The sequence below is a fragment of the Anolis sagrei genome, chromosome Y, assembly GCF_037176765.1.
Source record: "Anolis sagrei isolate rAnoSag1 chromosome Y, rAnoSag1.mat, whole genome shotgun sequence".
Classification (NCBI taxonomy): Eukaryota; Metazoa; Chordata; class Lepidosauria; order Squamata; family Dactyloidae; genus Anolis; species Anolis sagrei.
In genome coordinates, this window is record NC_090035.1 from 14,131,720 (window position 1) to 14,158,786 (window position 27,067).

A 27,067-nucleotide genomic window follows, 5' to 3' on the forward strand; every position below is an offset into this window, starting at 1 on the left:
AGCTTGGGTTTTACTGGCACGTTAATCTATTTATTGTTAAATTTTACTGATGATGTACAATGTTCAAACTACAAGAGAGGAGATTCCATCTGAACATAATCATAGAATCAAAGAGTTGGAAGAGACTTCATGGGCCATCCAGTCCAACCCCTTTCTGCCAAGAACCAGGAATGTTGCATTCAAATCACCCCTGACAGATGGCCATCCAGCCTCTGTTTAAAACCTTCCAAAGAAGGAGCCTCCACCACACTCCGAGGCAGAGAGTTCCACTGCTGAACGGCTCTTACAGTCAGGAAGTTCTTCCTCATGTTCAGATGGAATCTCCTCTCTTGTGGTCCAGTGGCGCCGGGGGCGGGAGGGCCTCCTCCCAGGTGTCCGCCCATCACCCAATCACAGCAGGGAACAACAGGGAAGCCGGGGTGGGGAGTTTGAACTCTGCAATTTTGAATTTACTATAAATATGATTGCATTAGTGTAATCTCCTCATGCTCTGCTGGTGAATGATTGCAGCTTTGCATCCGTTTCAGCTGAATCGCATTAAACTTCGATGGTTTTCCTCAACTGGTGAGACTTTTCATTGGGAAATTAGGGAAAAATATGGGATGCTTCTCTGTCTCGCCAGGGAAAAAAGAACTCTTTGAGGAGTCTAATTGGTCTCTGCCTCCTGGCAAAGACCCCTAAAATTTAGCTCTATAACAATTTGAAGCCATTGTTCTGCGTCCTGGTCTCCAGGGAAGCAGAAAACAAGCATGCTCCCTCCTCCCTGTGGCTTCCTCTCACATATTTATACATGGCTATCATATCCCCTCTCAGCCTTCTCTTCTTCAGGCTAAACATGCCCAGCTCCTTAAGCTGCTCTTCATAGGGCTTGTTCTCCAGACCCTTGATCATTTGAGTCGCCCTCCTCTGGACACATTTGAGCTTGTCAAAATCTCTCTTGAATTGTGGTGCCCAGAATTGGACACAATATTCCAGGTGTGGTCTAACCTAAGCAGAATAGAGGGGTATCATTACTTCCCTGGACCTAGACACTATGCTCCTATTGATGCAGGCCAAAATCCCACTGGCTTTTTTTGCTGCCACATCACATTGTTGGCTCATGTTTAACTTGTTGTCCACGAGGACTCCAAGATCTTTTTCACACGTACTGCTCTTGAGCCAGGCATCCCCCATTCTGTATCTTTGCTTTTTGTTTTTTCTGCCTAAGTGGAGTATCTTGCATTTGTCACCATTGAACTTCATTTTATTAGTTTTGGCCCATCTCTCTAATCTGTCAAGATCGTTTTGAATCCTGCTCCTGTCCTCTGGAGTATTGGCTATCCCTCCCAATTTTTGAGGCCCTGCTCTCGATCCCACCACTCTCGCAAATGCGGTTGGTGGGAATGAGTGACAGGGCCTTCTCGGCAGTGTCCCCCCCCCCCCCGTCTGTGGAACTCTCTCCCTAAGGACATCAGGTTGGCCACCTGTCCTTTAGAAGACACCTGAAGACCTGGCTCTAGGGCCAGGCATTCGATTATAGAGGCCACAGGCAATAGGAAAAGGAAATTTGGATTGTGTGACATGGATTCCCCCAGCTCGGTTTTTTCTGGCACGTTAATCTATTAATTTATTGTTAAATTTTACTGTTGATGTACAATGTTTTAAAACGATTTTATTGTGAATTGTAATTTTTATGGTATTTATGCTGTTAGCATCCTCTGATGCTCATGTGAAGCCACGCTGAGTCCCCCTTGTGGGGAGAAGGGCGGGATATAAATATTTTAAATAAATAAATAAATAAAACAGAATGCTATTAAAATGCATATTTATTTATTTTGTGCCAAAAGCATTGCATAAATATATAAATAAGTATAAAACTTAGAAAACACAAGGAGCACAAGTAGCTCAATAATTTTTTGACCAAAAAACAGGCAACAGCAACCGCATTATCTGTAGCTTGAAACGGTTCTTTCTCTGTACATAAGGCAGGGCATGGTGGGCAAGCATACAGATGCTGAGTTGTTTGTTCTGCTCTGCAATCACACAAGATGGAGGGTACTTCTAGGTAGTGTCATTTTGCCAGGTTGCCTTTTGATCTGTTCACTCCACTTCTGGGGTCTGTTCAGGGACTTACAAGTTGTCATTCTTGGTTTGCCCCTGTCGGGGGCCATCCAATTGGAATTGCCAGATTTAAGTTTTTGTGAGTTTTTCAGGCTGCATGGCCATGTTCCAGAAGCATCCTCTCCTGACATTTTGCCTGCATCTATGGCAGGCATCCTCAGGTTGTGAGGTCCTCAAAACCTTTGAGGATGCCTGCTATAGATGCAGGCGAAACATTAGGAGAGAATGCTTCTGGAGCATGGCCATACAGTCCTAAAAACTTACAAACACCCAATGATTCTGGCCATTAAAGCCTTTGACAACACATTGCCACAGAAGAATACTCTTGCTGTTGTTGGGGGAACATTTAGAGGAGTGGTAGTTCTCATGAAACTTTTCCTTGATTTAAGTCTACTGGGAGGAGGCTGAGAGCCATATAGTGGGTGGCCTTTACAGTTTTCAACCTTTGTCTTGCAATTGGCAGCAAATTTCTGTTGCACATCAGGAGGGGCAGTGCCAGCTAGCTTATAAAGTCTATCAGTACATGTAGGTTTCAGACATCCTGTGATTATTCTACATGTTTTATTCAGTGTTATATTCACCTGCTTTGCGTGGGAAGACTTGTGCCAGATGGGGCAGTTGAGTAAGACAAGGCCAGGGTTGATATTACTAATTTTGGCACTGCACCCCATGCGTTATCAGTAAGTTTCCACAGGAAACATATACACATAGCGAGATACAGTTAAAATGCATTTATGTTCCAATAAAATGCAGGTTTAATGCTGTGTTTCACCTATAGGCTGTATCCACACTGCAGGCCTATTTCAGTTTGCCACCACTTTGCTGTAGCTCAGTGTATGGAATCCTGGGATGTGTAGTTTTGTGAGCTATCTACCCTATTCTCAGGCAGTTCTGGGGCCACAACAAACTACAAATCCTCAAATACCATAACAATTAAAGGGATGCCAAACTGCTCTCCTTTGAGAGTGTAGCTAGGAGGCGAGTTAGATGGGGCTTTTCTTCCTCTATTATACAATTGAATGGCTTATTGGCCTATGCATTTTGACTAACCCTGTATATATATATTCCTTTTTTTGTGTGAAAGAGACCCCATCTACACTGCCATAGAATGCAGTGTCAGAATGCAGTTTAATTGCATTGAACTGGGTTATAGGAATCTACACTGGCCCCATTTCCACGGCTACATAGTCCTGTTTCTGAATCCAGATTATCTGCTTTGAACTGAATTATATGTCAGTGTAGATGGGGCCTGAGCTTGTGTGAAAAATGAATATTTATCTGTCTATATATCCAATTCATTCAAATCTAATGCTCACTTTTTTTTGGGCTAAATGACCTTCCCAAAATGAAGCTGCACATTAGATTCACACCATACAGTGATCTTAGTGCTAAGCCAAAACTAAAAGGGAAGCTGCTTCAGGAGCTCCTCTGATGGACCTCTTCTCTGATTTAATGGCCATGGCTCAATTCTATGGGATCCTGGGATTTGTAGTTTAGTGAGGCATCAGCATTCTTTGGCAGAGAAGGCTCAAAGCTTTGCAAAACTACAAGATCTCATAGCATTGAACCAAGGCAATTTAAGTGGATTCGTTCAGCAGCGTAGATGCACCCCAAGGTTTTAATTTCCATTGCTGGAAGTTTGATGTTCTGACACATTTATTTTTAAAGAAAGAATCATAGAATCCTAGAATCAAAGAGTTGGAAGAGACCTCATGGGCCATCCAGCCCAACCCCCTACCAAGAAGCAGGAATATTGCATTCAAATCACCCCTGACAGATGGCCATCCAGCCTCTGTTTAAAAGCTTCCAAAGAAGGAGCCTCCACCACACTCCGGGGCAGAGAGTTCCACTGCTGAACGGCTCTCACAGTCAGGAAGTTTTTCCAAATGTTCAGATGGAGTCTCCTTTCTTGTAGTTTGAAGCCATTGTTCCACGTTGTAGTCTCCAGGGCAGCAGAAAACAAGTTCGCTCTCTCCTCCCTATGACTTCCCCCCACATATTTATATATGGCTATCACGTCTCCTCTCAGCCTTCTCTTCTTCAGGCTAAACATGCCCAGCTCTTTAAGCTGCTCCTCATAGGGCTTGTTCTCCAAACCCTTGATCATTTTAGTCACCCTCCTCTAGACACATTCCAGCTTGTCAATATCTCTCTTGAATTGTGGTGCCCAGAATTGGACACAATATTCCAGGTGTGGTCTAACCAAAGCAGAATAGAGGGGGTAGCATTACTTCCCTGGACCTAGACACTAGGCTCCTATTGATGCAGGCCAAAATCCCATTGGCTTTTTTCCCACCACATCACATTGTTGGCTCATGTTTAACTTGTTGTCCATGAGGACTCCGAGATCTTTTTCACACGTACTGCTCTCGAGCGAGGCGTCCCCCAATTTTGTATCTTTGCATTTCGTTTTTCCTCTAATGGCCAAATGCCAAAGAGTACACTTTTTACTGTTTCACACCACATTCAGCAGCAAATACCTTTTTTGATTTCGGGGTTTTGAAAATAGAGGTACGCCTTAGATTTGGCGGCGCATGAGACGCAAGGATGGACATGTTCTCAAAAAAGGTAGGTGGCCTTTCCTAATTTGAGGGCTTCCCTCCCCCCTGCGTTGCTCTTATGTCGCATCGTCTGGCGCCGGCTTCTGGACTAAACTTGGCTCCTTGGGAATGCCAGAGACAAGTCTGTGGATCTCATCTATTCTGAGCACAATCCAGGGCCTCTTTTTAGCTTTTTGGAGGGAGGGAGGGAAGCAGAGCATTCAGGAAGGTATGCAGAGACAGCTACAGCAGCTCACACAAACAACAGAGTTTGAGACTAAACCACATCTTTTGAATTCATAGCCTGCATTCAGAGACTCTTAGGATGGGACAAAAACTATCCGTTTTTCTGATTTTGGCTGCACTTTTTCTCCAGGATGCCTTCCTTCAACAACCAGCGGCTGGAGAAGCAAGAAAGCCGTTTTTTGAAAGATTTCGGCGACTGGAAGAGCAGGTGAGTAATAATAACATGATGTAACACGATTTTTGTTCCTGGGTTATAAATGTCATTTCATAATTGGTTATATCATAAAAACATGGGAAAAGTTTATCAAACTGCAGAAACCTTGTTTTTGTGGGAGGGACATCCTGCAGCACATTTTGCTTTAGTTATTCAATGAATATCTCATTGGATCTCAACCAACTCAAGGTAGTTTGTGACAGCTACAGAAACAAAGTTTCTGGAGTACAACTGCTTTCAAAGTAAATTAAACAGGAAATAAAACTTACATTAAACAGGAAATAACACTTTCAAAATAGGGACATAAAATGTTTCAACTTTTTACATAGTGTAATAATAGTAATACTAATTGATCTCCTACCTACCTCTCCCCACCATACAACTATATAATCCAGTATCAGACCACAGTTTATCCACTTTAACCTGGATTACATTAGTCTACACTGCCATATAATCTGGTTCAAAGCACATAAACTGGGTTATATAGCAGTGTAAATCCAGCCCTAGTTAAAATACATATAAGGCCATTAAAACACATACATTAAAAGACAGAGACTGGATCCATACTGGGTCTGCGTTGACTATACAATGGATTAAGGCTGGATCCATACTGGGTCTACATTGACTATACAATGCAAATTCTAACTGCATTATGTGGTGATGTGGATGCACCCTAAAGTACATTAAAATAATGTAAAGGTTGTTGGATGGACGTTTCTGGAGACAGATGCTAAACCTACTTTTATAACAAAAGCAAGCAGAAATCTCTCCAAATATTTAGGAATCAGTAGGAGGTTTTGCTCTCTCAAAGTAATCTGACAGATTCTGAATTCCCCAGAATATTTTGCATTTTCATATACAGTGAAACATCACTTTGACTCAATTTTTATAGGAGAATGTATTAAATGAAATAAGCTGTTCTATAAGGAATAGGATAAACTTGAGGGTGGGATTGATGGATGAGGCACTCATACTTTGAGAAGGAATGATCACAATGTTGTGTGGTCAGAAATATAACGTAGCAGCAGCATGTTAATCTAGTAATTCTACTGCAGAAATATTTCCAGTTAACCCTATAAATAAGGACACTCAGCTGGAGCCTTGCTCATGGCCTAAATATAGGCAGTTTTACTCATCTGCTCCAAGAAGTAAGTGGGGAAGGGAAAGGAGCTCTTGAATCCCATATTAGAATCATAGGATCACAGATTTGGAAGGAACCCCAAGAGCCATCTAGGCTAACCCCCATTTTGTCAGACAAGAAATCAAAGCGTTCCCGACAGATGGCCATCCAGCCTCTCTTTAAAAACCTCCAAAAAAGGAGCCTCCACTGGACTCCAAGGCAGATTCCACTGTTACTAATACATTATATTATACTAGCTTAGGTAACTGGCAATGCCTGGGTTAGGTCTTTTGTAACAATAAGCATAAAAAGCATTAATTGTTGGGTTTTGGATTTTATGAATGAATCCATTAGAAAATGCATAAGGAGGTGAGTAACCAACAACTCCTATCATCATGTGTCATTGTTCAGGTCTATCATTATTTAGCTTCACAGTGCTCTTTGGATGTACGCGAACTACAACTCCCAAATGTCAAGGTCAACTTCTCCCAAACCTTGCCCGTATTCAAAGTTGGTTTTGTTGGGTCCATGTGCCAAGTCAGGTCAAGATCGATTGTCAGTTGGTTTCACAGTGCTCTTCAAGTGGGTGAACTATAACTTCCTGAATTGTGGCTCAATCCCTTCCAAACTCCACCATTATTCAAAGTTGGCCATATTGGGTCTGTGTTCCAAGTGTGGTTGAGATCCATCATCAGTTGGGTTCAGAGTGTTTTATGAATATTTGTGAACTACAACTCCCAGAGTCTATGCTCAATTCCCCTTCCAATTCCCTCTGTTGGTCATGGGGGTTCTGTGTGCCAAGTTTGGTCCAGATCCGTCATCGGTAGAGGTCACAGGGATCTCTGGATGCGGGATAAACTGCAACTCTCACCATGGCGGATCAATCCCCTCCCAAACCCCTCCAGTATTTTCTGTTGGTCATGGGGGGTGTCTATGTACCAAGTTTGGTCCAGATCCACCGTTGGTAGGGGTAGTCACAGGGCTCTCTGGTAGTGGGAACCAACAGGAAATTGGCCAGGAACATACATACAATCCTGCAAATGTACCTTATTGAGGATTTCAGTATCTAGAATCCAAAGGAACAAGGTTGGGAGTTGTAGTCCACTATAACCATCCACGGGAATAGATCGCTTTCCAAGGGCTTCATTACCCAGAATCCAGGAATAAAGGCAGTTGTCCAAAACAAGGGGGCACTTCACGCAAATTATGGATTATTGTAGTCAAAGCGAACAAAGAAGTCATACTTTTCATAGTTGAAATAAGGAAGATGATATTTTAAAATTATTTTTAGGTTGGTTTTTCTATATAGTCCATTTTCTTCCAAAACGTTTATTTTTTGTTTTGTTTTGACTTTTTGCTTTTCTAAATAAGAAAGTTAGTCATTTTTCATCATTTTGCATGATTGGTTTCTCTTCTCATATACGATCCAACTCCAGAATGCTTTAATTGATTATTGGAATCCTGCGTTTTTATTGTTGTCTTCTTGCTTTTCTGAATTAGAGTGTTGGTAGTTTTTCACGGGTTTCTCCCCTTATATTCCACTGGAATGCTTTTACCAAATGTCCTAATCCTGCCATTTTGGGGCTTTCCTCAGTTTCGCCGGTTCCAGGAGGTCACCCTCCTCCGTCTCCAAGAGATTGCCGGGAACTATAACGTCTCTTACAACATCGATGCCCGGTTCGAGCAGCTCTGGGTCCGGCAGGAGGCCATGGGGGCTGCGGTCAATGCCACCCAGGCCAACATGGAGGCCGAGCTCAACCAGCTGAAATCCTGGGCCAAGAGGTTTCAGCGCAAAACCAAGAAGCAGGAGGCGGAAAGGAGGGACCAGGAGAAGAAAGCCCAGAAGGAACACGAGGCCTCCCTCCTGGCCAATCTGACCCAAGCAGTGGCCCTTTGCAACGAGGAGGGCCAGGCCAAGCTGGAAAGCCTCCAGAAATTAATCGAAGGGCTCCAGGATGCCCTGAAAGCCCAAGGGAGCAAGATAGATGGACTAGAGCAACAGCTGAAGGAGAGTGCTGACCACAACGAGGTTATCCTGCCCGGTCACTTGGCCGCAGCCCACCTTCTGAGCCAGGAGCCACAGGCGGCTGGTGGGCAGAGACCCACTTTGAGGAAGCTGCAGGCCAAGCACCGGCAAAGGGAGAAGCTGCAGCAGGAAAGCATCCGGCTGGTAGCGGCCCAGATGCAAAGCAAAGGGATGGAGAGTGGGGGCCCTCTTGGCCTGGAGGGGGCCCCAAAGGACATGCCCCCAGGCTCAGATGAGCTCCCTCGGCCAGGACCACAGCCAGCCGCCCAGAACAAGGGGCAGAAGGCACCAGGAGCCACGCGGAGACCAGGCACAAGTACGTACCAAGGTGTCCTTAGCCTCACCCACTTTGGGGTCACCTGCACTGCAGAATGAATGCAGTTGGAGACCATTTGAACTGCTAAGGCCCAATGCTATGTGATCTGTGTGTTGTAGTTTGACAAGGCCTTGAGATGTCTCTGCCTGAGATTGCTGGTGCCTCATCAAACTCCATAGCATTGTTAGTGTTGTTATCACTTTTATTTCATCTCTCCTCCCTCCCTTGCAGTCTGCAATGTGAGGTCCATTGAGGTCTTCCTTATTATTATTATTATTATTATTATTATTATTATTATTAAACTTTTTTGTAGACTGCCCTATCTCCCCGAAGGGACTCAACTTGTACAGAAAACATTAAGTGCCAAAAGGGAAGACATACAAACAAATTACATCAGGACAGACCACATTAAGCAATATAAAAGAAACTGAACTTTAAACTTAATAATAGACCAAAATAATCAATAATGAAAACTTATGCAGGTGAAACGTCAGGAGAGAATGCCTCTAGAACATGGCCATATAGCCCGAAAAAACCTACAACAACTCAATGAAAACTTAAATGACCCATGCAAACATAACGCTTAATATACATTTAAGACTTGATATAAACATCTAAGAACAATAGCTAAAACTATTATTGTTGTTATTGCCATTGCCTTTATTCTTATTTCCTCTCTCCTCCCTTCCTCCCTACAATGTGGGCTTCATGCTGGTCTTCCCCAATGCTGCTGCTGCTATTATTATTATTATTATTATTATTATTATTATTATTTTACTGACACAAAAATACAGTATGACACAGCAAACGAGATATATACGCTGGATTTCATATCACAAAATCACAAGTCAAAAACTTCCCAAGCGTTTAGGACTGTGTGATGTATTGATATTATTATGATTGTTGTTGTTGTCATTATCCTTATAATTATATCCTGTTTCCTCCCTTCCTCCTCGCAGTCTGCAATGTGGGCTCCATGCTGGTCTTCCCCAACAATTCCACTGAGAGCTTTGCCTTCTTTGGTCCATCCTTCCTCCCGGCTGCTCTGCTTGAGTTGAGCCTCTGTGGCTGGGTCCGCACGGGAGCTGGCTACTTGGGCACGATCCTATCTTACGCCACAGAGGAGAACGATAACAAGCTGGTGCTCCACGGACGGGATGCAGCCCCGCGCAGCACCGTCCACTTTGTCATCGGGGACCCCGCTTTCCGGGAGCTTCCTGTGGGGCGCCTCCTGGACGGGGCCTGGCACCACTTCTGCGTCATCTGGTCCTCCCTCCAGGGCCGCTACTGGTTCTACGTGGACCGGAGGGTGGTCTCAGTGGGCTCCCACTTCCGCAAGGGCTATGAGATCCCCTCAGGAGGGTCACTGGTCCTGGGCCAGGAGCAGGACAGCCTTGGAGGTGGGTTTGAAGCCTCCGAATCATTTGTGGGGTCCTTGGCAGGAGTGGCACTGTGGGACCGGGCTCTAACACCTGGGGAGGTCTCCGGAATGGCGGTCGGGAACGGAGTTCCTCGAGGACCCCTCCTCACTTTGGCCAATGTCTCTGAACTCCATGGATCAGTGGAGAAGGTGGACTGCGCCTGCCTCGAACATTGCCTTTGAAAGAAAAAGGGACACATGCCATGGGCCAAAAACCTCTAGGATGCAGCTTATGGTGGTATTTTTTTCTCTTTATAAATCCCGCAGAAACAATCCTGTTCTCATTTCCACATATATATCTGTGTTTATATTTTTAGTTGGTTCAGACTATAAAGGGTTGCAAACAGAGAGTGGCAAGAATCCAATTGCATTGCTAAACCTTTTATTTCTGAGTGTAGAAAAATGTTTTGGATTCTAATTTTCCATATATATATATACATAGACAGACAAGCACTCTCGACCACAGAGTTGTGTGTGTGTGTGTGTATACACACACACACGCACACACAATTATATGTATGTGTGCATATTAAATTGAAAGGGTCAGGCCATAGGTGCGCCTCTACATTATACAGAATTCATGCTATTCGACCCCACTCCAACTGCCATGGCTCAATACTATGTAATTCTGGGCCCTGTAGTTTCATGCATTCTTTAGGAGTCATAGCTATTGGTTTTAATTGGTTTTAACTTTGTTTTTAAAACTGTTAATATGAAAATCTATTTTAATGTTTGTATATGTTTAGGTTTTATATTGTTTTGATTGGTTTTACTGTATGGCGCTTTGAGTTCCTTTTTTGAGAGATATAAAGAGAAGTACAAAGACGTAGAGGAAGAAGAAGAGACTGGCAAGCGACGTGGACATCTATTGGAAATAATGCTTCTTACAGGTGCCTCTAAATGCCCTTTGCTGAAAAAGTAACTGCAAATATTCAGGGGAGGGAGTTTAATGCATCAATAAAGTAACTTTGTTCCTCGTTCGTGACCTTATTTTGTCCTGCATCGGATGAGACCAAGAGGGAAAGAGCTCTGGACCTGGCTTGGCCCTTTTTCCTTCCTGATGTCAAGAGGGAAGCAAAGCTATGCTGCTCCTTTAAGGCAGGCCATGTCTCTGGAAAAAATTGATTAAAGTGGAAAGTCAAGCCTGGATGAGAAGGATGGTGAAGGGATGCTGATCTTGAGTCATGGGCCTTCTCTCAGCCCCTGCTCTCCACTATTTAAATATTCACTTCCCCCATTGAAAACTAAATTTGCTAAAAAAAAATAAAATAATTATAGAATTATTAATTCTACAATTGCAGAGGGTTATGGGTGTTTCTAATAATGCGTGCCCCCAATATATGTTTACTAAAAATTAAATAATTCAAGGATTACAAGGCATCAAGGGGGCGTATGTGTGTGTGTGTATGTGTATTACACACATACATGCATGTACATATATGTACATGTGTTGATATGTATAAATATACTAGCTAAATATACTTGGCATTCCCTGGGTGTGCATTTTGTAAGGGCATTAATTAGTAAAAATAATGCTAAGTTTTACAATTGTAGGGATGGGTAAAGCTTCAGACTGAAACACAAAACTCTCTCTTCTTCAGGTAGTTGGCGCACCTGGTTGATTTAGGTCTCCATGGCAACCCTCTAGTGCCCTCTTGGAGTAACACCTGGCCTTGTGACCCCTTGATGAATTCTTGGGGCAACAACTGGGTCTTATGACCTTTTGGTGAATTCTTGGGGCAACAACTGGCCCTTTCTCGCGACCTCTTGGTGAACTCTTGGGGCAACAACTGGCCCTTTCTCATGAACTGTTAGGGCAAACTACAACTCCCAGGTTCTCGTGGCAGGCTCTTGCAACATTTTGGTGAACCCTTGGGGCAACAACTGGCCCTTTCTCGTGACCTTTCGGTGAACTCTTGGGGCAACACCTGGCCTTTTCTCGCGACTTCTCAGTGAACTTGGGGCAACAGCTGACCCTTTTTCGCAACCTCTTGGTGAACCCTTGGGGCAACAACTGCCCCTTTCTCACACCTCAGCAAGCTCTTGGGGCAACTGACCCTTTCTTGTGAACTCTTGGGGCAATACCTGGCCCTTTCTCGTGACCCTTCGTTGAACTCTTGGGGCAACAACTGGCCCTTTCTTACAACCCTCCAATGACCTCTTGGAGTCACAGCTGGCTTTTCTCCCACATTTCTAAGCATCACCTTCCTCCTCTCAGACATTGTTCGGTTTGCTCTGACATATTTTTTTTTAGATCACCTGACTTGATTAAAGAAGCAAACCTATTCACGCCAAAAAAAGCACAAAACCTACAAACATATACATGCATACCCATATATACCTATATAAATATGAATGGGTTTAAAAAATAAACATCTAAACCCCTTAAAATTGATTAAAACATATTTATATTTAGTATAGATACTTTTTATCTATATGGATATCTATAATAAATGTTGTATATATTTTATTTTATATCTAAAATAAAATATATACAAATTTTATATCTAAAAAAAACCCCTGCTTCTTGGCAGGGAGTTGGACTGGATGGCCCATGAGGTCTCTTCCAATTCTATGATTCTAATCTGTATATGTATGTATGTATATATATGAGTGTATATATACGTATATAAATGTGTGTGTGTATATGTATATATATATACATATACATACATATATATGTGTGTGTGTGTATCTATATAAATAAAAATGTAATGTTCGTTTGTGGGATTAACAGAACTCAAAACCACTGGATGAACTGAAACCAAATTTGGACACAAGACACCTAACAACCCAATGTATGTCCTTCACTCAAAAAAATTGATTTTGTCGTTTGGAAGTTGTAGTTGCTGGGATATATTTGCATTCACTGGACCAAATTTGGCGCAAATACCCAATATGCCCAAATTTGAGTATTGGTGGGGTTGGGGGGGGGGGTGGGTTGATTTTGTCTTAGGGAGTTGTAGTTGCTGGGATTTATAGTTCACCTACAATCAAAGAGCATTCTGAACTCCACTAATGATGGAATTGGGCCAAACTTGGCACACAGGACTTCCATGACCAACAGAAAACACTGGAAGAGTTTGGTGGACATTGACCTTGACTTTGGGAGTTGTAGTTCACCTACATCCAGAAAGCACTGTGGACTCAAACAATGATGGATCTGGACCAAACTTGGAACCAATATTCCATATGTCCAAATATGAACACAGATGGAGTTTAAGGGAAATAGACCTTCACATTTGGGAGTTGTAGTTGCTGGGATTTATAGTTTACCTACAATCAAAGAGCATTCTGAACCCCATGAACGACAGAATTGGGGCAAACTTCCCACACAGAACCCCCATGACCAACAGAAAATACTTAAGGGGCCACCCAGTCCAACTCTCTTCACCAGGGAAAGAAAATGTAATCAGAGCCCTCCTGACAAAGAGCCATACAGTCATATAGATAGATATGATTCTCTCACACACACACAGATATAGTATCATAGATTTGAAAGAGACCCCTAAAGAAGGACTATGATATGTTGCATATTCCAGAGTAGGCAAACCAGAAACAATCCACATCAACACTGACAAAGAAACAACAAGAAATACTGTTTACACACAAGGGGGCCTGAGGGCCTGAGGCCAGGCTGTTAGGAATTCTGGGAGTTGAAGTCCAAAACACCTGGAGGGCCGAAGTTTGCCAATGCCTGGTCTGGGGCCTTGGGGACTCCATTTCCCGTGATGCTCCGGGAAGCAGGGGCGTCACGTGACACCCGTTCTTCGCCTCCTCCCCCTTGGCCCCGCCCCTCCCTCCCTCTTTCTCTCCACAGCCGGGTCACATGACCGCGGGCCCCTTCTGCCTGCCGGCTTCCCCTCCTCGGCCGCGGCGATGGCGAACGTCTCGAAGAAGGTGTCTTGGTCCGGGCGGGAGCGGGAGGCCGAGGGCCGCGGGGAGGCCACGCCCCTCCTGCTCAACGGCGCCAGAGGGAGGCAGGTGAGGCGGCGACGGGGGCCGCGGGGGGACACCCTTCCTCTTCTTCATCATCATCATCATCATCTTCTTCTCTGCGCAGGCGCAGTCCCCCTCCCTTCTTTCCTCCTTGCTGCCAAAAGGGGGCTTCTCAGGCACTTCGCTTTGGCCACACTTTAAAGGCTCTCTACTAGGGAACCCCTGGGAGCTGTAGTTTCCCAAAGGCCTTGAGCCTCCTCTGCCAAACTACAAATCCCAGTGAGCAATGAACCTTTACAAAGTAGGACTGTTAGGAATTATGGGAGTTGAAGTCCAAAACACCTATAGTTTCCCAAGTGCCTTCCGTCTCCTCACCCACACTACAAATCCCAGGGCTCCCCTAGCAGTGAGCCTTTAGAAAGTGGGACTGTTAGGAATTATGGGAGTTGAAGTCCAAAGCACTTATAGTTTCCCAAGGGCCTTGCGCCTCCTCACCCAAACTACAAATCTCAGGGCTCCCCTAGCAGTGAACCTATAGAAAGTGGGACTGTTAGGAATTATAGGAGTTGAAGTCCAAAACACCTATAGTTTCCCAAGGGTCTTGCACCTCCTCTGCCAAACTACAAATCCCAGGGCTCCCCTAGCAGTGAGCCTTTAGAAAGTGGGACTGTTAGGAATTATGGGAGTTGAAGTCCAAAACACCTATAGTTTCCCAAGTGCCTTCCGTCTCCTCACCCACACTACAAATCCCAGGGCTCCCCTAGCAGTGAGCCTTTAGAAAGTGGGACTGTTAGGAATTATGGGAGTTGAAGTCCAAAACACCAATAGTTTCCCAAGGGCCTTGCACCTCCTCTGCCAAACTGCAAATCCCAGGGCTCCCATAGCAGTGAACCTTTACAAAGTGGGACTTTTAGGAATTATGGAAGTCCAAAACACCTATACTTTCCCAAGGGTCTTGTGCCTCCTAACCCAAACTACAAATCCCAGGGCTCCCCTAGCAGTGAGTCTTTACAAAGTGGGACTGTTAGGAATTATGGGAGTTGAATTCCAAAACAACTGTAGTTTCCCAAGGACCTTGCGCCTCCTCACCCAAACTACAAATCCCAGGGCTCCCCTAGCAGTGAGCCTTTAGAAAGTGGGACTGTTGGGAATTATGGGAGTTGAAGTCCAAAACACTTGGAGGGTGTAAGTTTGCCCGTGCCTGGTGTAGACGCACTCGGAGAAGGCCTTTCCAAACTACAACTCCCAGAGTCCCGTGGCAGGGGTGTTTCGAACTGCATTCATTCCAAAATGCAGAAGCATCATCCCCCTTATCTTGCGCTGAACTAGTGTCCAGTCATCTACACTGTAAATTTAATCCAGTTTGGTAACACTTAGACTGCTATGGCTCAGTGCTATGGGAACCTGGGAGTTGTACTTCTGTGCAACTGGAGACCTTGTCAAACTACAACTCCCAGGATCTAGGCCATGCACGGGCAAACTTCGGCCCTCCGGGTGTTTTGGACTTCAACTCCCACAATTCCTAACAGCCGGTAGGCTGTTAGGAATTGTGGGAGTTGAAGTCCAAAACACCCGGAGGGCCGAAGTTTGCTCGTGCCTGATCTAGCCTTTGGCTGAGTATCAGATGGAGGTCACGAAACAGCCTCTCATGAAAAGGCTTCCATTGTTTCCAGCAGAAAATCACATGCTATTGATCTTTTTTAAAAAAATGGGAAGAGTCAGAGCATCTAAGCAGAAAGAACGCCGCTTGAACCACTCAGTGCTATGGGGCCCTGGGAGTTATAGTTTTGCCAAGTTCTTCATAGTTTCCTCTGCCGAAGAGGGCTGTGCTTTCACCAAACGACAACCTAAAGATGAGGAAGAACTTCCTAAACATTCAGATTTATCTGACTGTGGACAACGCGGCAGATTCAGAGTCTCCTTCTCTGGAGGTATTTCCAGTGTGTTGGATGGTCATCTGTCAGGAGGGATCGGGTATGGGGTCTTTGATTGTAGGTGAACTATAAATTCCAGAAAGTACAACTCCCAAGTGGCAAAATCAATCCCCTCCCAACCCCACCAGTATTCAGATTTGTGCCAAATTTGGTCCAGTGAATGAAAATACATCCTGCATATCAGATATTTACATTGCAATTCATAACAGTAGCAAAATTACTATTGTGAAGTAGCAACGAAAATAATGTTATGGTTGGGGATCACCACAACATGAGGAACTGTATTAAGGGGTCGCAGCATTAGGAAGACTGAGAAACGCTGGCTTAGACTGATTGGCACATTGGGCCAAGGGTCATCTGTACTATAAAATTAAAATACGTTGCCTTGAGCTAATTGGATGCAAAGCATTGTTTGTTGTTGTTATTGTTGTTGTTATTCCTAATACCCTGCCCTACAATATATATATATATATATATATATATATATATATATATATATATATATATAAATGCTCTGTGCATAATGAGTACCTTAAAAACAAAAGAACCAATGAACAAAATTACATCTCACAACACAAGGAGTGACCATCTCTCAAAAAATTATGATTTTGTTATTTGGGAGTTGTAGTTGCTGGGATTTATAGTTCACCTACTATCAAAGAGCATTCTGAACTCCACCAACGATGGAATGGAACCAAACTTGGCACACAGGACTGCCATGACCAACAGAAAACACTAGAAGGGTTTGGTGGGCATTGACCTTGAGTTTGGGAGTTGTAGTTCACCTAAATCCAGAGAGCACTGTGGACTCAAACAATGATGGATCTGGACCAAACCTGGCAAGAATACTCAATCTGCCCAAATGTGAACACTGGTGAAATTAGACCTTGACACTTGGGAGTTGTAGTTGCTGGGATTTATAGTTCACCTACAATCAAAGAGCATTCTGAACTCCATCAACGATGGAATCGAACCAAACGTGGCACACAAAACTCCCATGACCAACAGAATATACTGGAAGGGTTTGGTGGACACTGTCCTTGAGTTTTGGAGTTGTAGTTCATCTACATCCAGAGAGCACTGTGGACTCAAACAATGATGGATCTGGACCAAACTTGGCACAAGCACTCAATACGCCCAAATATGAACACAGATGGCGTTTGGGGGAAATACACCTTGACATTTGGGAGTTGTAGTCACTGGGATTCACAGTTCACATACAGTCAAAGAGCATTCTGAACCCCACAAACGACAGAATTGGGGCAAACTTCCCACACAGAACCCCCATGACTAATAGAAAATACTTAGGTAAAGGTAAAGGTAGTCCCCTGACATTAAGTCCAGTCATGTCTGACTCTGGGGTGTGGTGCTCATCTCCATTTCTAAGCCGAAGAGCCAGCGTTGTCCGTAGACACCTCCAAGGTCATGTGGCCGGCATGACTGCATGGAGCGCTGTTACCTTCCCGCCGGAGCGGTACCTATTGATCTACTCACATTTGCATGTTTTCGAACTGCTAGGTTGGCAGAAGCTAGGGCTGACAGCAGAAGCTCACACCACTCCCCGGAATCGAACCTGCGACCTTTCGATCAACAAGCTCAGCAGCTCAGTGCTTTAACCCACTGTGCCATCCAATCCAACTCCCTTCATCAGGGCAAGAAAACGTAATCAAAGCCCTCCTGACAAAGAGCCACCCAGTCATCGAGATAGAGATAGATAGATAGATAGATAGATAGATAGATAGATATGATTCACACACACAGAAAGATATAGTATCATAGATTTGAAAGGGACCCTTAAAGAAGGACAATTATATGTTGCATGTTCCAGATTAGGCAAACCAGACAATCTTTACATCAGCACTGACAAAGAAACAAAGAAATACTGTTTACCCACAAGCATAAAGAAATTACATATATTAGAAACCAACACTTTCTCATTATTTTCCAGATCAACAGACTGGGCCACAGCAACGCGTGACAGGGGACAGCTAGTATGATATATTATCACTAGTACCCCTCTTTTCTTCCTGCAAGGGATTCAATGCACATAAAGCAAGCCCAGCTAATATTGTGTTTACAAATGTTTTATATGGGAATTTTCTTTGTACAGTACAAGGTCTTCTCTTCCAAAGAAGACTGGGTTTCACCAAACTACAACTCCCAGGGCCCCACAGCATTGAGCCATGGAAAACAAAACTGCCAAATTGCATTCATTCTATAGTGTAGAATAGATGCTCTCTTTTTTTGACCTTATTATTGGGAGCGGTCCTCTTGTGCAAGAAGGGACTTGTTGGTGCTGTATTGTGCAATTTGTGTGCCATTCATCAAGAAATTCCCTTAGACTGAAAGAGGAAGAGAAGGTGCTTACTTATTTATGGTGTCAGGATCAACTAGACCAGTGGTTCTCAACCTGGGGTCCCCAGATGTTTTTTGCCTACAACTCCCAGAAATCCCAGCCAGTTTACCAGCTGTTAGGATTTCTGGGAGTTGAAGGCCAAAAACATCTGGGGACCTCAGGTTGAGAACCACTGAACTAGATAGTTGTATTACATTTTTAACAAAACAAACAAACAGGCAGACAAAAGACAAATTTTGCAAACTTGGTAGTTGATTAAATGTCCTTTGACCAGTATCTGGCCACTTGGAGTGCTTCTGGTGTTGCTGCAAGAAGGCCCCCCATTGTGCATGTGGCAGGGCTCAGGGTGCATTGCAGCAGGTGGTCAGTGGTTTTCTCTTCTCCACACTCGCATGTCGTGGATTCCATTTTTTAGCCCCATTTCTTAAGATTGGCTCTGCATCTCATGGTGCCAGAGCGCAGTCTGTTCAGCACCTTCCAAGTTGCCCAGTCCTCTGTGTGCCCAGGGGGGAATCTCTCATTTGGTATCAGCCATTGGTTGAGGTTCTGGGTTTGAACCTGCCACTTTTGGACTCTCACTTGCTGAGGCGTTCCAGCGAGTGTCTCTGTAGATCTTAGAAAACTATTTCTTGATTTAAGTCGTTGACGTGCTGGCTGATACCCAAACAACGGATGACCTGGAGATGTCACTGCATTGGTCCTTTCACTATTGGTTGCTACTTCCCGGCAGATGTCAGGTGGCGCAATACCGGCTAAGCAGTGTAGTTTCTCCAGTGGTGTAGGGCGCAGACACCCTGTGATTATGCAGCATGTCTCATTAAGAGCCACATCCACTGTTTTAGCGTGGTGAGATGTGTTCCACACTGGGCATGCTTACTCAGCAGCAGAGTAGCATAGCGCAAGGGCAGATGTCTTCACTGTGTCTGGTTGTGATCCCCAGGTTGTGCCAGTCAGCTTTCGTATGATATTGTTTCTAGCACCCACCTTTTGCTTGATATTCAGGCAGTGCTTCTTGTAGGTCAGAACACGGTCCAAAGTGACTCCCAGGTATTTGGGTGTGCTGCAATGCTCCAGTGGGATTCCTTCCCAGGTAATCCTCAGACCTCAGGATGCTTGTCTGTTCTTTAGGTGAAAAGAACATATCTGTGTTTTAGATGGGTTCGGGATCAGCTGGTTTTCCCTGTAGTAGGCAGTAAGAGCACCTAGAGCTTCAGAGAGCTTCTGTTAAACCATCTCAAAGCTCCCTGCTTGAGCAGTAATGGCACGATCATCAGCATAGATGAAACTCTCTGTCCCTTCTGGCAGTGGCTGGTCATTTGTGTAGATGTTGAACATGGATGGAGCAAGCACGCTCCCCTGAGGCAGGCCGTTCTTCTGTTTCCGCCATCTGCTTCTCTGAGAAGCGGAGAAGCAGCTAATAATAATAATAATAATAATAATAATAATAATAATAATTCAGTCCTTTGTGTTTCTCCCCCTGCCCCATCTCTACAGGTGAGTCTACACTGCAGAATGAATGCAGTTTGGCCCCACTTAAATACTGTGTGATCCTGGGAGTTATAGTTTGGTGTGGCCTCAGAAGAGAAGGTGTAAGGCTTCTGAAAATACATACAAATGGCTCTAGAGACCAGGGTTCAAATCCTATCTCAAGAAACACACTGGTTAACCTTGGGCAGGTCACACTCTCTCAGCCTCAAAGGAAGGCACCTTCTCAGGATTATTCTTCCCTGGAAATAAAAATAAAAACCCTTAGGAAACCACTGGAAGACCTAGAACACGATCCTTTCGATAGAACACCATTAAAATTCTGAGTCAAACCCAGACAGGCGCCATTGCATCTGCATATGTATAATGTTTCTTTTCTCTTTCTGTCCTTTCAGCTGACTTCATCCTCCTCCTCCTCTTCACGGCTCGGAGGCCTGAGCAATGTGGACCTCAGCGATGATCAGGAACCGGTCAGTCTAAGGGTTCAAGGGGCTACGCCAGTCCTTCAAGGAGGCCAATTAATGCAGGTTGACCCTGCTTGAACTGGCTCAAGACTGTGGGATCCTGGGAGTTGTAGTTTGACACGGTCTGTGACTTTCTCTGCCAAAGAGTACCAAACTACAATTCTTGGGATTGCATAGCATTGACCTATGGCAGTTGAAGAAGTACTGAATTACATATATGTGCATGTTTATATATATTCTTACATACATATATACATATACAAATATATATGTATACATGAATATATAGGCATATTTGAATATATCTGTATACATATATGCATATATGTATACACACACAATGCATATATATACACACACATGCATGTACCTATATATGCGCATACATACATATATACATATACAAATATATGTGTATACAGGTGCATAGGAATATATATGCATTTATAAATATATATTTGTATATATGTATGTATATATATATGTTTACATACATAGACATACACATGTACACATACATATATACAGACATGTACCTATATATGCACATACATATATACATATATATGTGTGTGTATATATACTACACACACATGTACACATACATACATACACATATATTCAAATATGCCTATATATTCATGTATACATATATATTTGTATATGTATATATGTGTGTAAGTCATCTGTGGGTAGATTTGTACTGTTAGAATGCGTGGTGTTTGGCCTTGTTTTAATTGCCATGCCTTCAATGTTATGGTATCCTGGGAGATGTAATTTTCCAAGACGTTTAGACTTCTCTGCTCAAGATTCCCAAACTAAAACTCCCAGGATCCCATACTATCGAAACCATGGCAATTAAAATATTTTTTTTATTTATTTGTTTACTATGCTTGTATACCGCCCCTCTCAGCCCGGAGGCGACTTGAGGCGGTTTACATTTGGCAATCAATGCCCCACAAAATAAAATACAGTAAAAAACAATTACATATAGTATAAACTGTATAAAAACAATAACAATAAACAATTAAAATAATAAAATACACTTCTCAGCATCTCATCAATAGGCTGAAACTGCATGCATAGATAGATATATTTTTGTGTATGTATGTATATGTGTGTGTAAAGTTATCTATGGGTGTGTCCGCACTGTGGAATGGCCCTGGCTCAATGCAGTGGGATCCTGGGAGTTGTAGTTTTATAGATCTTGAGTCTTCTCCCCCAAAGAGTGCAAACTACAGCTCCCAGGATCCCATAACATGGAACCATGGCAGTTAAAGTGGTGCCAAGCTGCATTCATTACAGTGTAGATGCACCCTGGGAAACAGACAAATAAATAAAAAGTTTGGGGTTCAGTGACTGGGCTCACTAACTCGATAGTTGTCTCTTTCTTGCAGGAAGCAGATACCACAAGGCTCTTTCCCCATGAGATCCCACACAGTGAGAAGCTACTCTCTCTCAAGTATGAGGTGAGACAGGAAGGGAAGGTTTTGGGGAGCAAGAAGTTAGGACTTCTTATAATTGGGACCCCAAAGTTCATCTAGCCCACCCTATTCCGCCAGACAGGAATCCACAACTAAAGCTCCGCTTCTTCTCTCCCTGCAGAGCTTGGATTATGACAACTGTGAAAACCAGCTATTCCTTGAGGAGGAGAAACGCATCAACCACACGGTGAGTCCCAAACTACAACTCCCAGGGTCTCAAGGCATTGAGCCATGTCCGTTCAAGCGCAGGGTAGTTGCACCTTGTGTCTCCCAGAGAATGTGGGGCTCGAAAGGCAACCAACAGCCCAATTTGAAGGGCTCTCTTTACTCCTCTTTTCTGCATCTGCACAGGCCTTCCGGACGGTGGAGATCCGGCGCTGGGTCATCTGTGCCATGATCGGCATCCTGACTGGCCTAGTGGCTTGCTTCATCGACATCGTGGTGGAATACTTCGCCGGGCTGAAGTACAAGGTTGTCAAGGGCAGTATCCTTTGGCCGGATTCTTTAGTCTTCTTCCAACTGAAAGAGAACTAGGGCTTAAGGTAGCTATGAAAAACATACCAGCCTAGATGAAGGAGAAAGACAAAAGGGAACCTTGAAGTGGAAATTTACCAGCTGAAAGAGAACTCAGATTAGGGGAAGTTTAAAAGGTTTTTGCATAGAAACAAGCAGGCACAATAGGGGGGAATTTACTAGGAGAAAGTTGAAAGAAATGCCAAGCAAGAAGAGGGAGAAACAAAGGGAATCTGAGGAAAAACAGACCCTGATAACCGCTGGCACCAAGGGAAGAGAAGAAAGGGAAAGAGAAGGGTGAGTGAAATAGCCTGAGTGCGCATGCTCAAGGTTGTTGACAGTAAAACGAAACCACTTTGAGTCTCCTTGTGGAGAAAAAAGCAGGGTATAAATAAACATAATTATAAACATAATAATAAACATAATAAACATAATAATAATAATAATAATAATAATAATAATAATTCCAGGTGACAGCAGGATTGAAGAGAACTGGAAAAGCTGACACGATACAAGGATTTAAAGACTATTTATTTATTTATTTAGTTGTCGTGTCAGGGGAACCAGTCAATTATATTACATTTCTAACAGAACAAAGCAAACAGACAAAATACAAAATTTATGAGTTTGGTAGTTGATTAAATGTCCTTTGACAAGTATCTGGCCACTTGGAGTGCCTCTGGTTTTGCCGCAAGAAGGTCCTCCATTGTGCATGTGGCAGGGCTCAGGTGGCATTGCAGCAGGTGGTCAGTGCTCCTCTCCACATTCGCATGTCGAGGATTCCACTTTGTAGCCCCATTTCTTAAGGTTGGCTCTGCATCTTGTGGTGCCAGAGCGCAGTCTGTTCAGTGCCTTCCAAGACTAAACTGCAAAGACTCTGGCACAAGCCAGTCAAGGTGGTCCCAGTGGTGATTGGCACACTGGGTGCAGTGCCTCAAGACCTTGGCCTGCACTTAAATACAATCAGCGATGACAAAATTACCATCTGTCAGCTGCAAAAGGCCATCCTACTGGGATCTGCCCGCATTATTCACCAATACAGTCCCCCCTCGGGGGTTGAGAAGGGCGGGGTAGAAGTATACGAAATAAATAAATAAATAAATAATACATCACATAGTCCTAGACACTTGGAAAGAATAGTGATCTTGTTTGCTGTGTACTAATCTTGTCGTGTTACTATTACTACTACTAATAATAATAATACAGTGGTCCCTCACTTATCGTGGGTGTTCCGTTTCAGGATTACCCGCGATAAGTTATAATCCACAAAGTAGGGATGCTATATTAATTGTAATATTTATGCATTATTTTAGCATATGTATAAGCAGTGCAAATGTGCAGTCTAGCCCTTCCTTACCCGCCTCCAGAACCATGCAGACAGCAGTAGGCCAGGAAGGCAGGCCTTCCCCGCCACGCCTCAGGCCACCACTTTGCCAGGGGCCTCCAGTGGGCTGAATCCCTGCCTGGAACGAGGAGGAGGACAGCCCGAGCCACCGACAGAATGAGCAAAAAAAAGTGACAGGACATGGGGGGCTGCACACTAGCCTCCTTTTCTGAGGCCTGTTGTAATGTAAATATTTTATATTAATATTTATAAAAAATACGCGAAACAGCGAGTTTGCTTAAAGCGAACCACAAAGTAGCGAGGGAACACTGTACTAATAATAATAATAATAATAATAATTATTATTATTATTATTATTATTATGGTGTGGTACTTTCCTTTACTGCTCCACACGGCAGGAAGGTTTGGCCAAATAACCCTGTTGAATGATTGCCTTGCTCCTAGTGTCTGATCAGATAGAGACCCTAGATGTTTTGGGGCCATAAAGGAAAGAGGGACATAGCAGCAGGCTCCAACATAACGTAAGAGGAGTTAGCGCCATAGAAACCTATTAGGAGAGTCACACTCTCTCAGCATCTGAGAAAGGTGATTGGTTGGACGGCTGTAGTTCAAATCCCTGCTCTGCCATGGAAACTTATTGAGAGAGTCACACACTCTCAGCCTCAGGAGAGGCCAAGTCAAACCTAATTTGAGCCACAAAACACCATAATCACAATGATGCATACTCAGTGCCTAGAGCTTCTCTCCCTTGACCCACTCTCTGTTCAGATATTGACAAATTCACCCAGACGGGGAACCTGTCCTTCGCGCTGCTGCTCTGGGCCACCCTTAATGCAGGCTTCGTGATGATGGGCTCCACAATTGTCGCCTTTGTTGAGGTAGGCCTCTGCCCTGGATTCTGCTCCTGTCCCACCCTTGCAATGGATGTGCAATGCATTTTGGATGAAGGATGCTCAACCTGCATTGATCTCAGTTCACTTAGCTGCAAAACTGACCTTCTGTTCCCATTCATACATTATAAGATACACATATTACAGTATTTGTCCCTGGCTTTCAAATTTAATTTCCTAATTGGTTCTTTCATAAAAACATGGGAAAAGTTTATTAAACTACAAAAAAGTTGTCTTTACGTGAGTGACATCTTGCACCACATTTTGTTGTATTTTTTCAATAAATTATCTCATTGAGTTTGAACCAATACAATATAGTTTGTGGCAGCCACAAAAAATATGTTTTTGGAGAAGAACAACTATTTTCCAAGTAAGGACTGCACAATTAAACAGGAAATAACACTTTCAAACCATGAACAGATTTTTTTTTCAAATTTTGTTGCATAATGTTATGCTCTCTCCATGAAGGGCTCCAAAATATGGGATTTTTTTTGGACATCCTGATCTGATTATGTAGGAAAGGAAGCCCCAAACAAGAGACAGCCCTTTGCAATAAGGGATATTTGGCAACCTTACAATGGAAAGCTATCTGACCCTCAAGTGAAGGAAGTCCTTTATAATAAGACACACTTGACAACCTTGTAAGGGAAAGCTTTCTGATCCTAACATTATAAGAGAAATCCCTTTCTAATAAGGAGCAATTGATAGGCTAATAAGGGACTGCTTTGTGACCCTACAGTAATGCAAATCCCGTATAATAAGGAGCACTTGGCAACCCTCTAAGGCAGTGGTTCTCAACCTTCCTAATGCCGCAGGACTTTAATATAGTTCCTCATGTTGTGGTGAACCCCAACTGTAATATGATTTTAGTTGTTTCTTCAAAACTGATTTTGCTACTTTTATGAATCGTGATGTCAATATCGGATATGCAGGTTGTATTTTCATTCACTGGACCAAACTTGGCACAAATACGCAATAAGCCCAAATTTGAATACTGGTGGGAGAGGGGATTGATTTTGTCATTTGGGAGTTGTAGTTGCTGGGATTTAAAGTTAACCTATAATAAAAAAGCATTCTGAACTCCACCAACGATGGAATTGAACCAAACTTGGCACACAGAACACCTATGACCAACAGAAAATACTGGAAGGGCATTGACCTTGAGTTTTGGAGTTGTAGTTCACCTACATCCAGAGAGCACGGTGGGCTCAAACAATGATGAATCTGTACCAAACTTGGCATGAATACTCAATATGCCCAAATGTGAACACTGGTGGAGTTTGGGGAAAATAGACCTTGATTTTATTTATTTATTTATTTATTTACAGTATTTATATTCCGCCCTTCTCACCCCACAGGGGACTCAGGGCGGATTACAATGTACATATACATGGCAAAAATCCAATGTCATAGACCAGGGGTCCTCAAACTAAGGCCCGGGGACCGGATACGGCCCTCCAAGGTCATTTACCCGGCCCTTGCTCAGGGTCAACCTAAATCTGAAATGATTTGAAAGCCCACAACAACAACAGGGGAGCTGTTGCTTTCACCGCCCATCCGTGACACCGATGAAGTACTTCTTCATTCCCCGCACGCTTGCTGGAGATTTTTATTGCCTTGTAAATTAGTTAAATTAGCTTCCGCACAAAATGGTACCTAAATTTCCTACTTGACAGATGCAACTGTCTTTCGGGCTGCAAAGGTCGACAACAAGCTACACAGATTTGGTCGGAAGCTCACTCCGACCTAGGCTGGCTTCGAACTCATGACCTTTCAATCAGTAGTGATCTTAATGCAGCTGACTCCCAGCCAGCTGTGCCACAGTTGTAGTTGCTGGGATTTATAGCTCACCTATAATCAAATAGCATTCTGAACCCCGCCAATGTGAGAAATGGGCTAAACTTACCACACAGAACCCCTATGACAAACAGAAAATGTTTTATTTTCTGATGATCTTTGGTGACCCCTCTGACCCCTCCCAAGGGGTCTCGACCCCCAGGTTGAGAAACAGTGCTCTAAGGTAAGGCCTTCGAACCATATAAATAACGTAGATCCCTGTCAATCAAGGGACACTTGGCAGCTAATAAGGGAAAATGTCCTGACCCTAAAAAATAAGAGAGATGTCATTATAACACTATGTAAAAAACTGAGAAATGTCTGTTTATAAGAGGTACTTTGCAATGCTGTAAGAGTCCAGCTTCCTGGCCCTTAAATAAGACTCCTTTCTTATGATTGGACTTCTCTAAAGCTGAGTAATAACATCAAAGGTGCGAAGGGACAAGTGTTGTTTTGGAGGCACCTTACTGGCTGCTCCCGGAGAGGAGAGGTCAGCCTGGAAACTCACATGCTTTTATTTGCACCTTTGCAGCCGGTAGCAGCCGGGAGTGGAATCCCCCAAATCAAGTGCTACCTCAATGGAGTCAAAATCCCACACGTGGTCCGGCTGAAGGTAAGGGGGAAGAGGGGCCTCCACGGAAGCTTTATCCTCCATCCTTGTTTGCACAACAAACCAATGTTTTCCAAAATCCCAATTTTCACAGGGACAGAAAGTGGGGGGGGGGGGGGGTGGAATCTTCTGAACAGGGGCACAGACAGCAAAGGAAACCCCACAGGGGTGTTCACCCTTCCCTATATGATCCAAACATAAAAATGTCCCTGTTCTGACTTACAAACAA

The 27,067-nt window shown here is 43.7% G+C and overlaps 2 protein-coding genes across 2 annotated transcripts in view; both read left to right on the forward strand.

Moving 5' to 3' along the window:
• Window positions 1-4,848: 4,848 nt before the first annotated feature.
• LOC132782078 (pentraxin-4) lies at window positions 4,849-10,959 on the forward strand. The gene is made up of 3 exons (XM_060786743.2): window positions 4,849-5,094; window positions 7,815-8,562; window positions 9,522-10,959. Exons 1-3 carry the CDS (start codon window positions 4,966-4,968, stop codon window positions 10,163-10,165), a joined length of 1,521 nt encoding a protein of 506 aa, XP_060642726.2. The 5' UTR covers window positions 4,849-4,965; the 3' UTR covers window positions 10,166-10,959.
• A 2,827-nt stretch (window positions 10,960-13,786) lies between these two features.
• The window catches only part of LOC132782077 (H(+)/Cl(-) exchange transporter 7), a 36,003-nt gene continuing 22,722 nt past the window's right edge, over window positions 13,787-27,067 (forward strand). Inside the window, exons 1-7 of the mRNA XM_067461678.1 lie at window positions 13,787-13,966; window positions 20,092-20,166; window positions 21,558-21,629; window positions 21,766-21,831; window positions 21,996-22,128; window positions 24,271-24,380; window positions 26,761-26,841. Of these exons, the coding sequence (XP_067317779.1) occupies window positions 13,862-13,966; window positions 20,092-20,166; window positions 21,558-21,629; window positions 21,766-21,831; window positions 21,996-22,128; window positions 24,271-24,380; window positions 26,761-26,841 (642 nt within the window). The 5' untranslated portion in view covers window positions 13,787-13,861. The remainder of the gene's footprint in view (window positions 13,967-20,091; window positions 20,167-21,557; window positions 21,630-21,765; window positions 21,832-21,995; window positions 22,129-24,270; window positions 24,381-26,760; window positions 26,842-27,067) is intronic.

Coding starts and splice junctions, on each gene's coding strand:
- LOC132782078 (XM_060786743.2), top strand. CDS start 4,966: ATGGGACAAAAACTATCCGTTTTTCTGATTTTGGCTGCACTTTTTCTC. Junction 5,095..7,814: donor TTCGGCGACTGGAAGAGCAG/GTGAGTAATAAT, acceptor GGCTTTCCTCAG/TTTCGCCGGTTCCAGGAGGT. Junction 8,563..9,521: donor CACGCGGAGACCAGGCACAA/GTACGTACCAAG, acceptor TCCTCCTCGCAG/TCTGCAATGTGGGCTCCATG.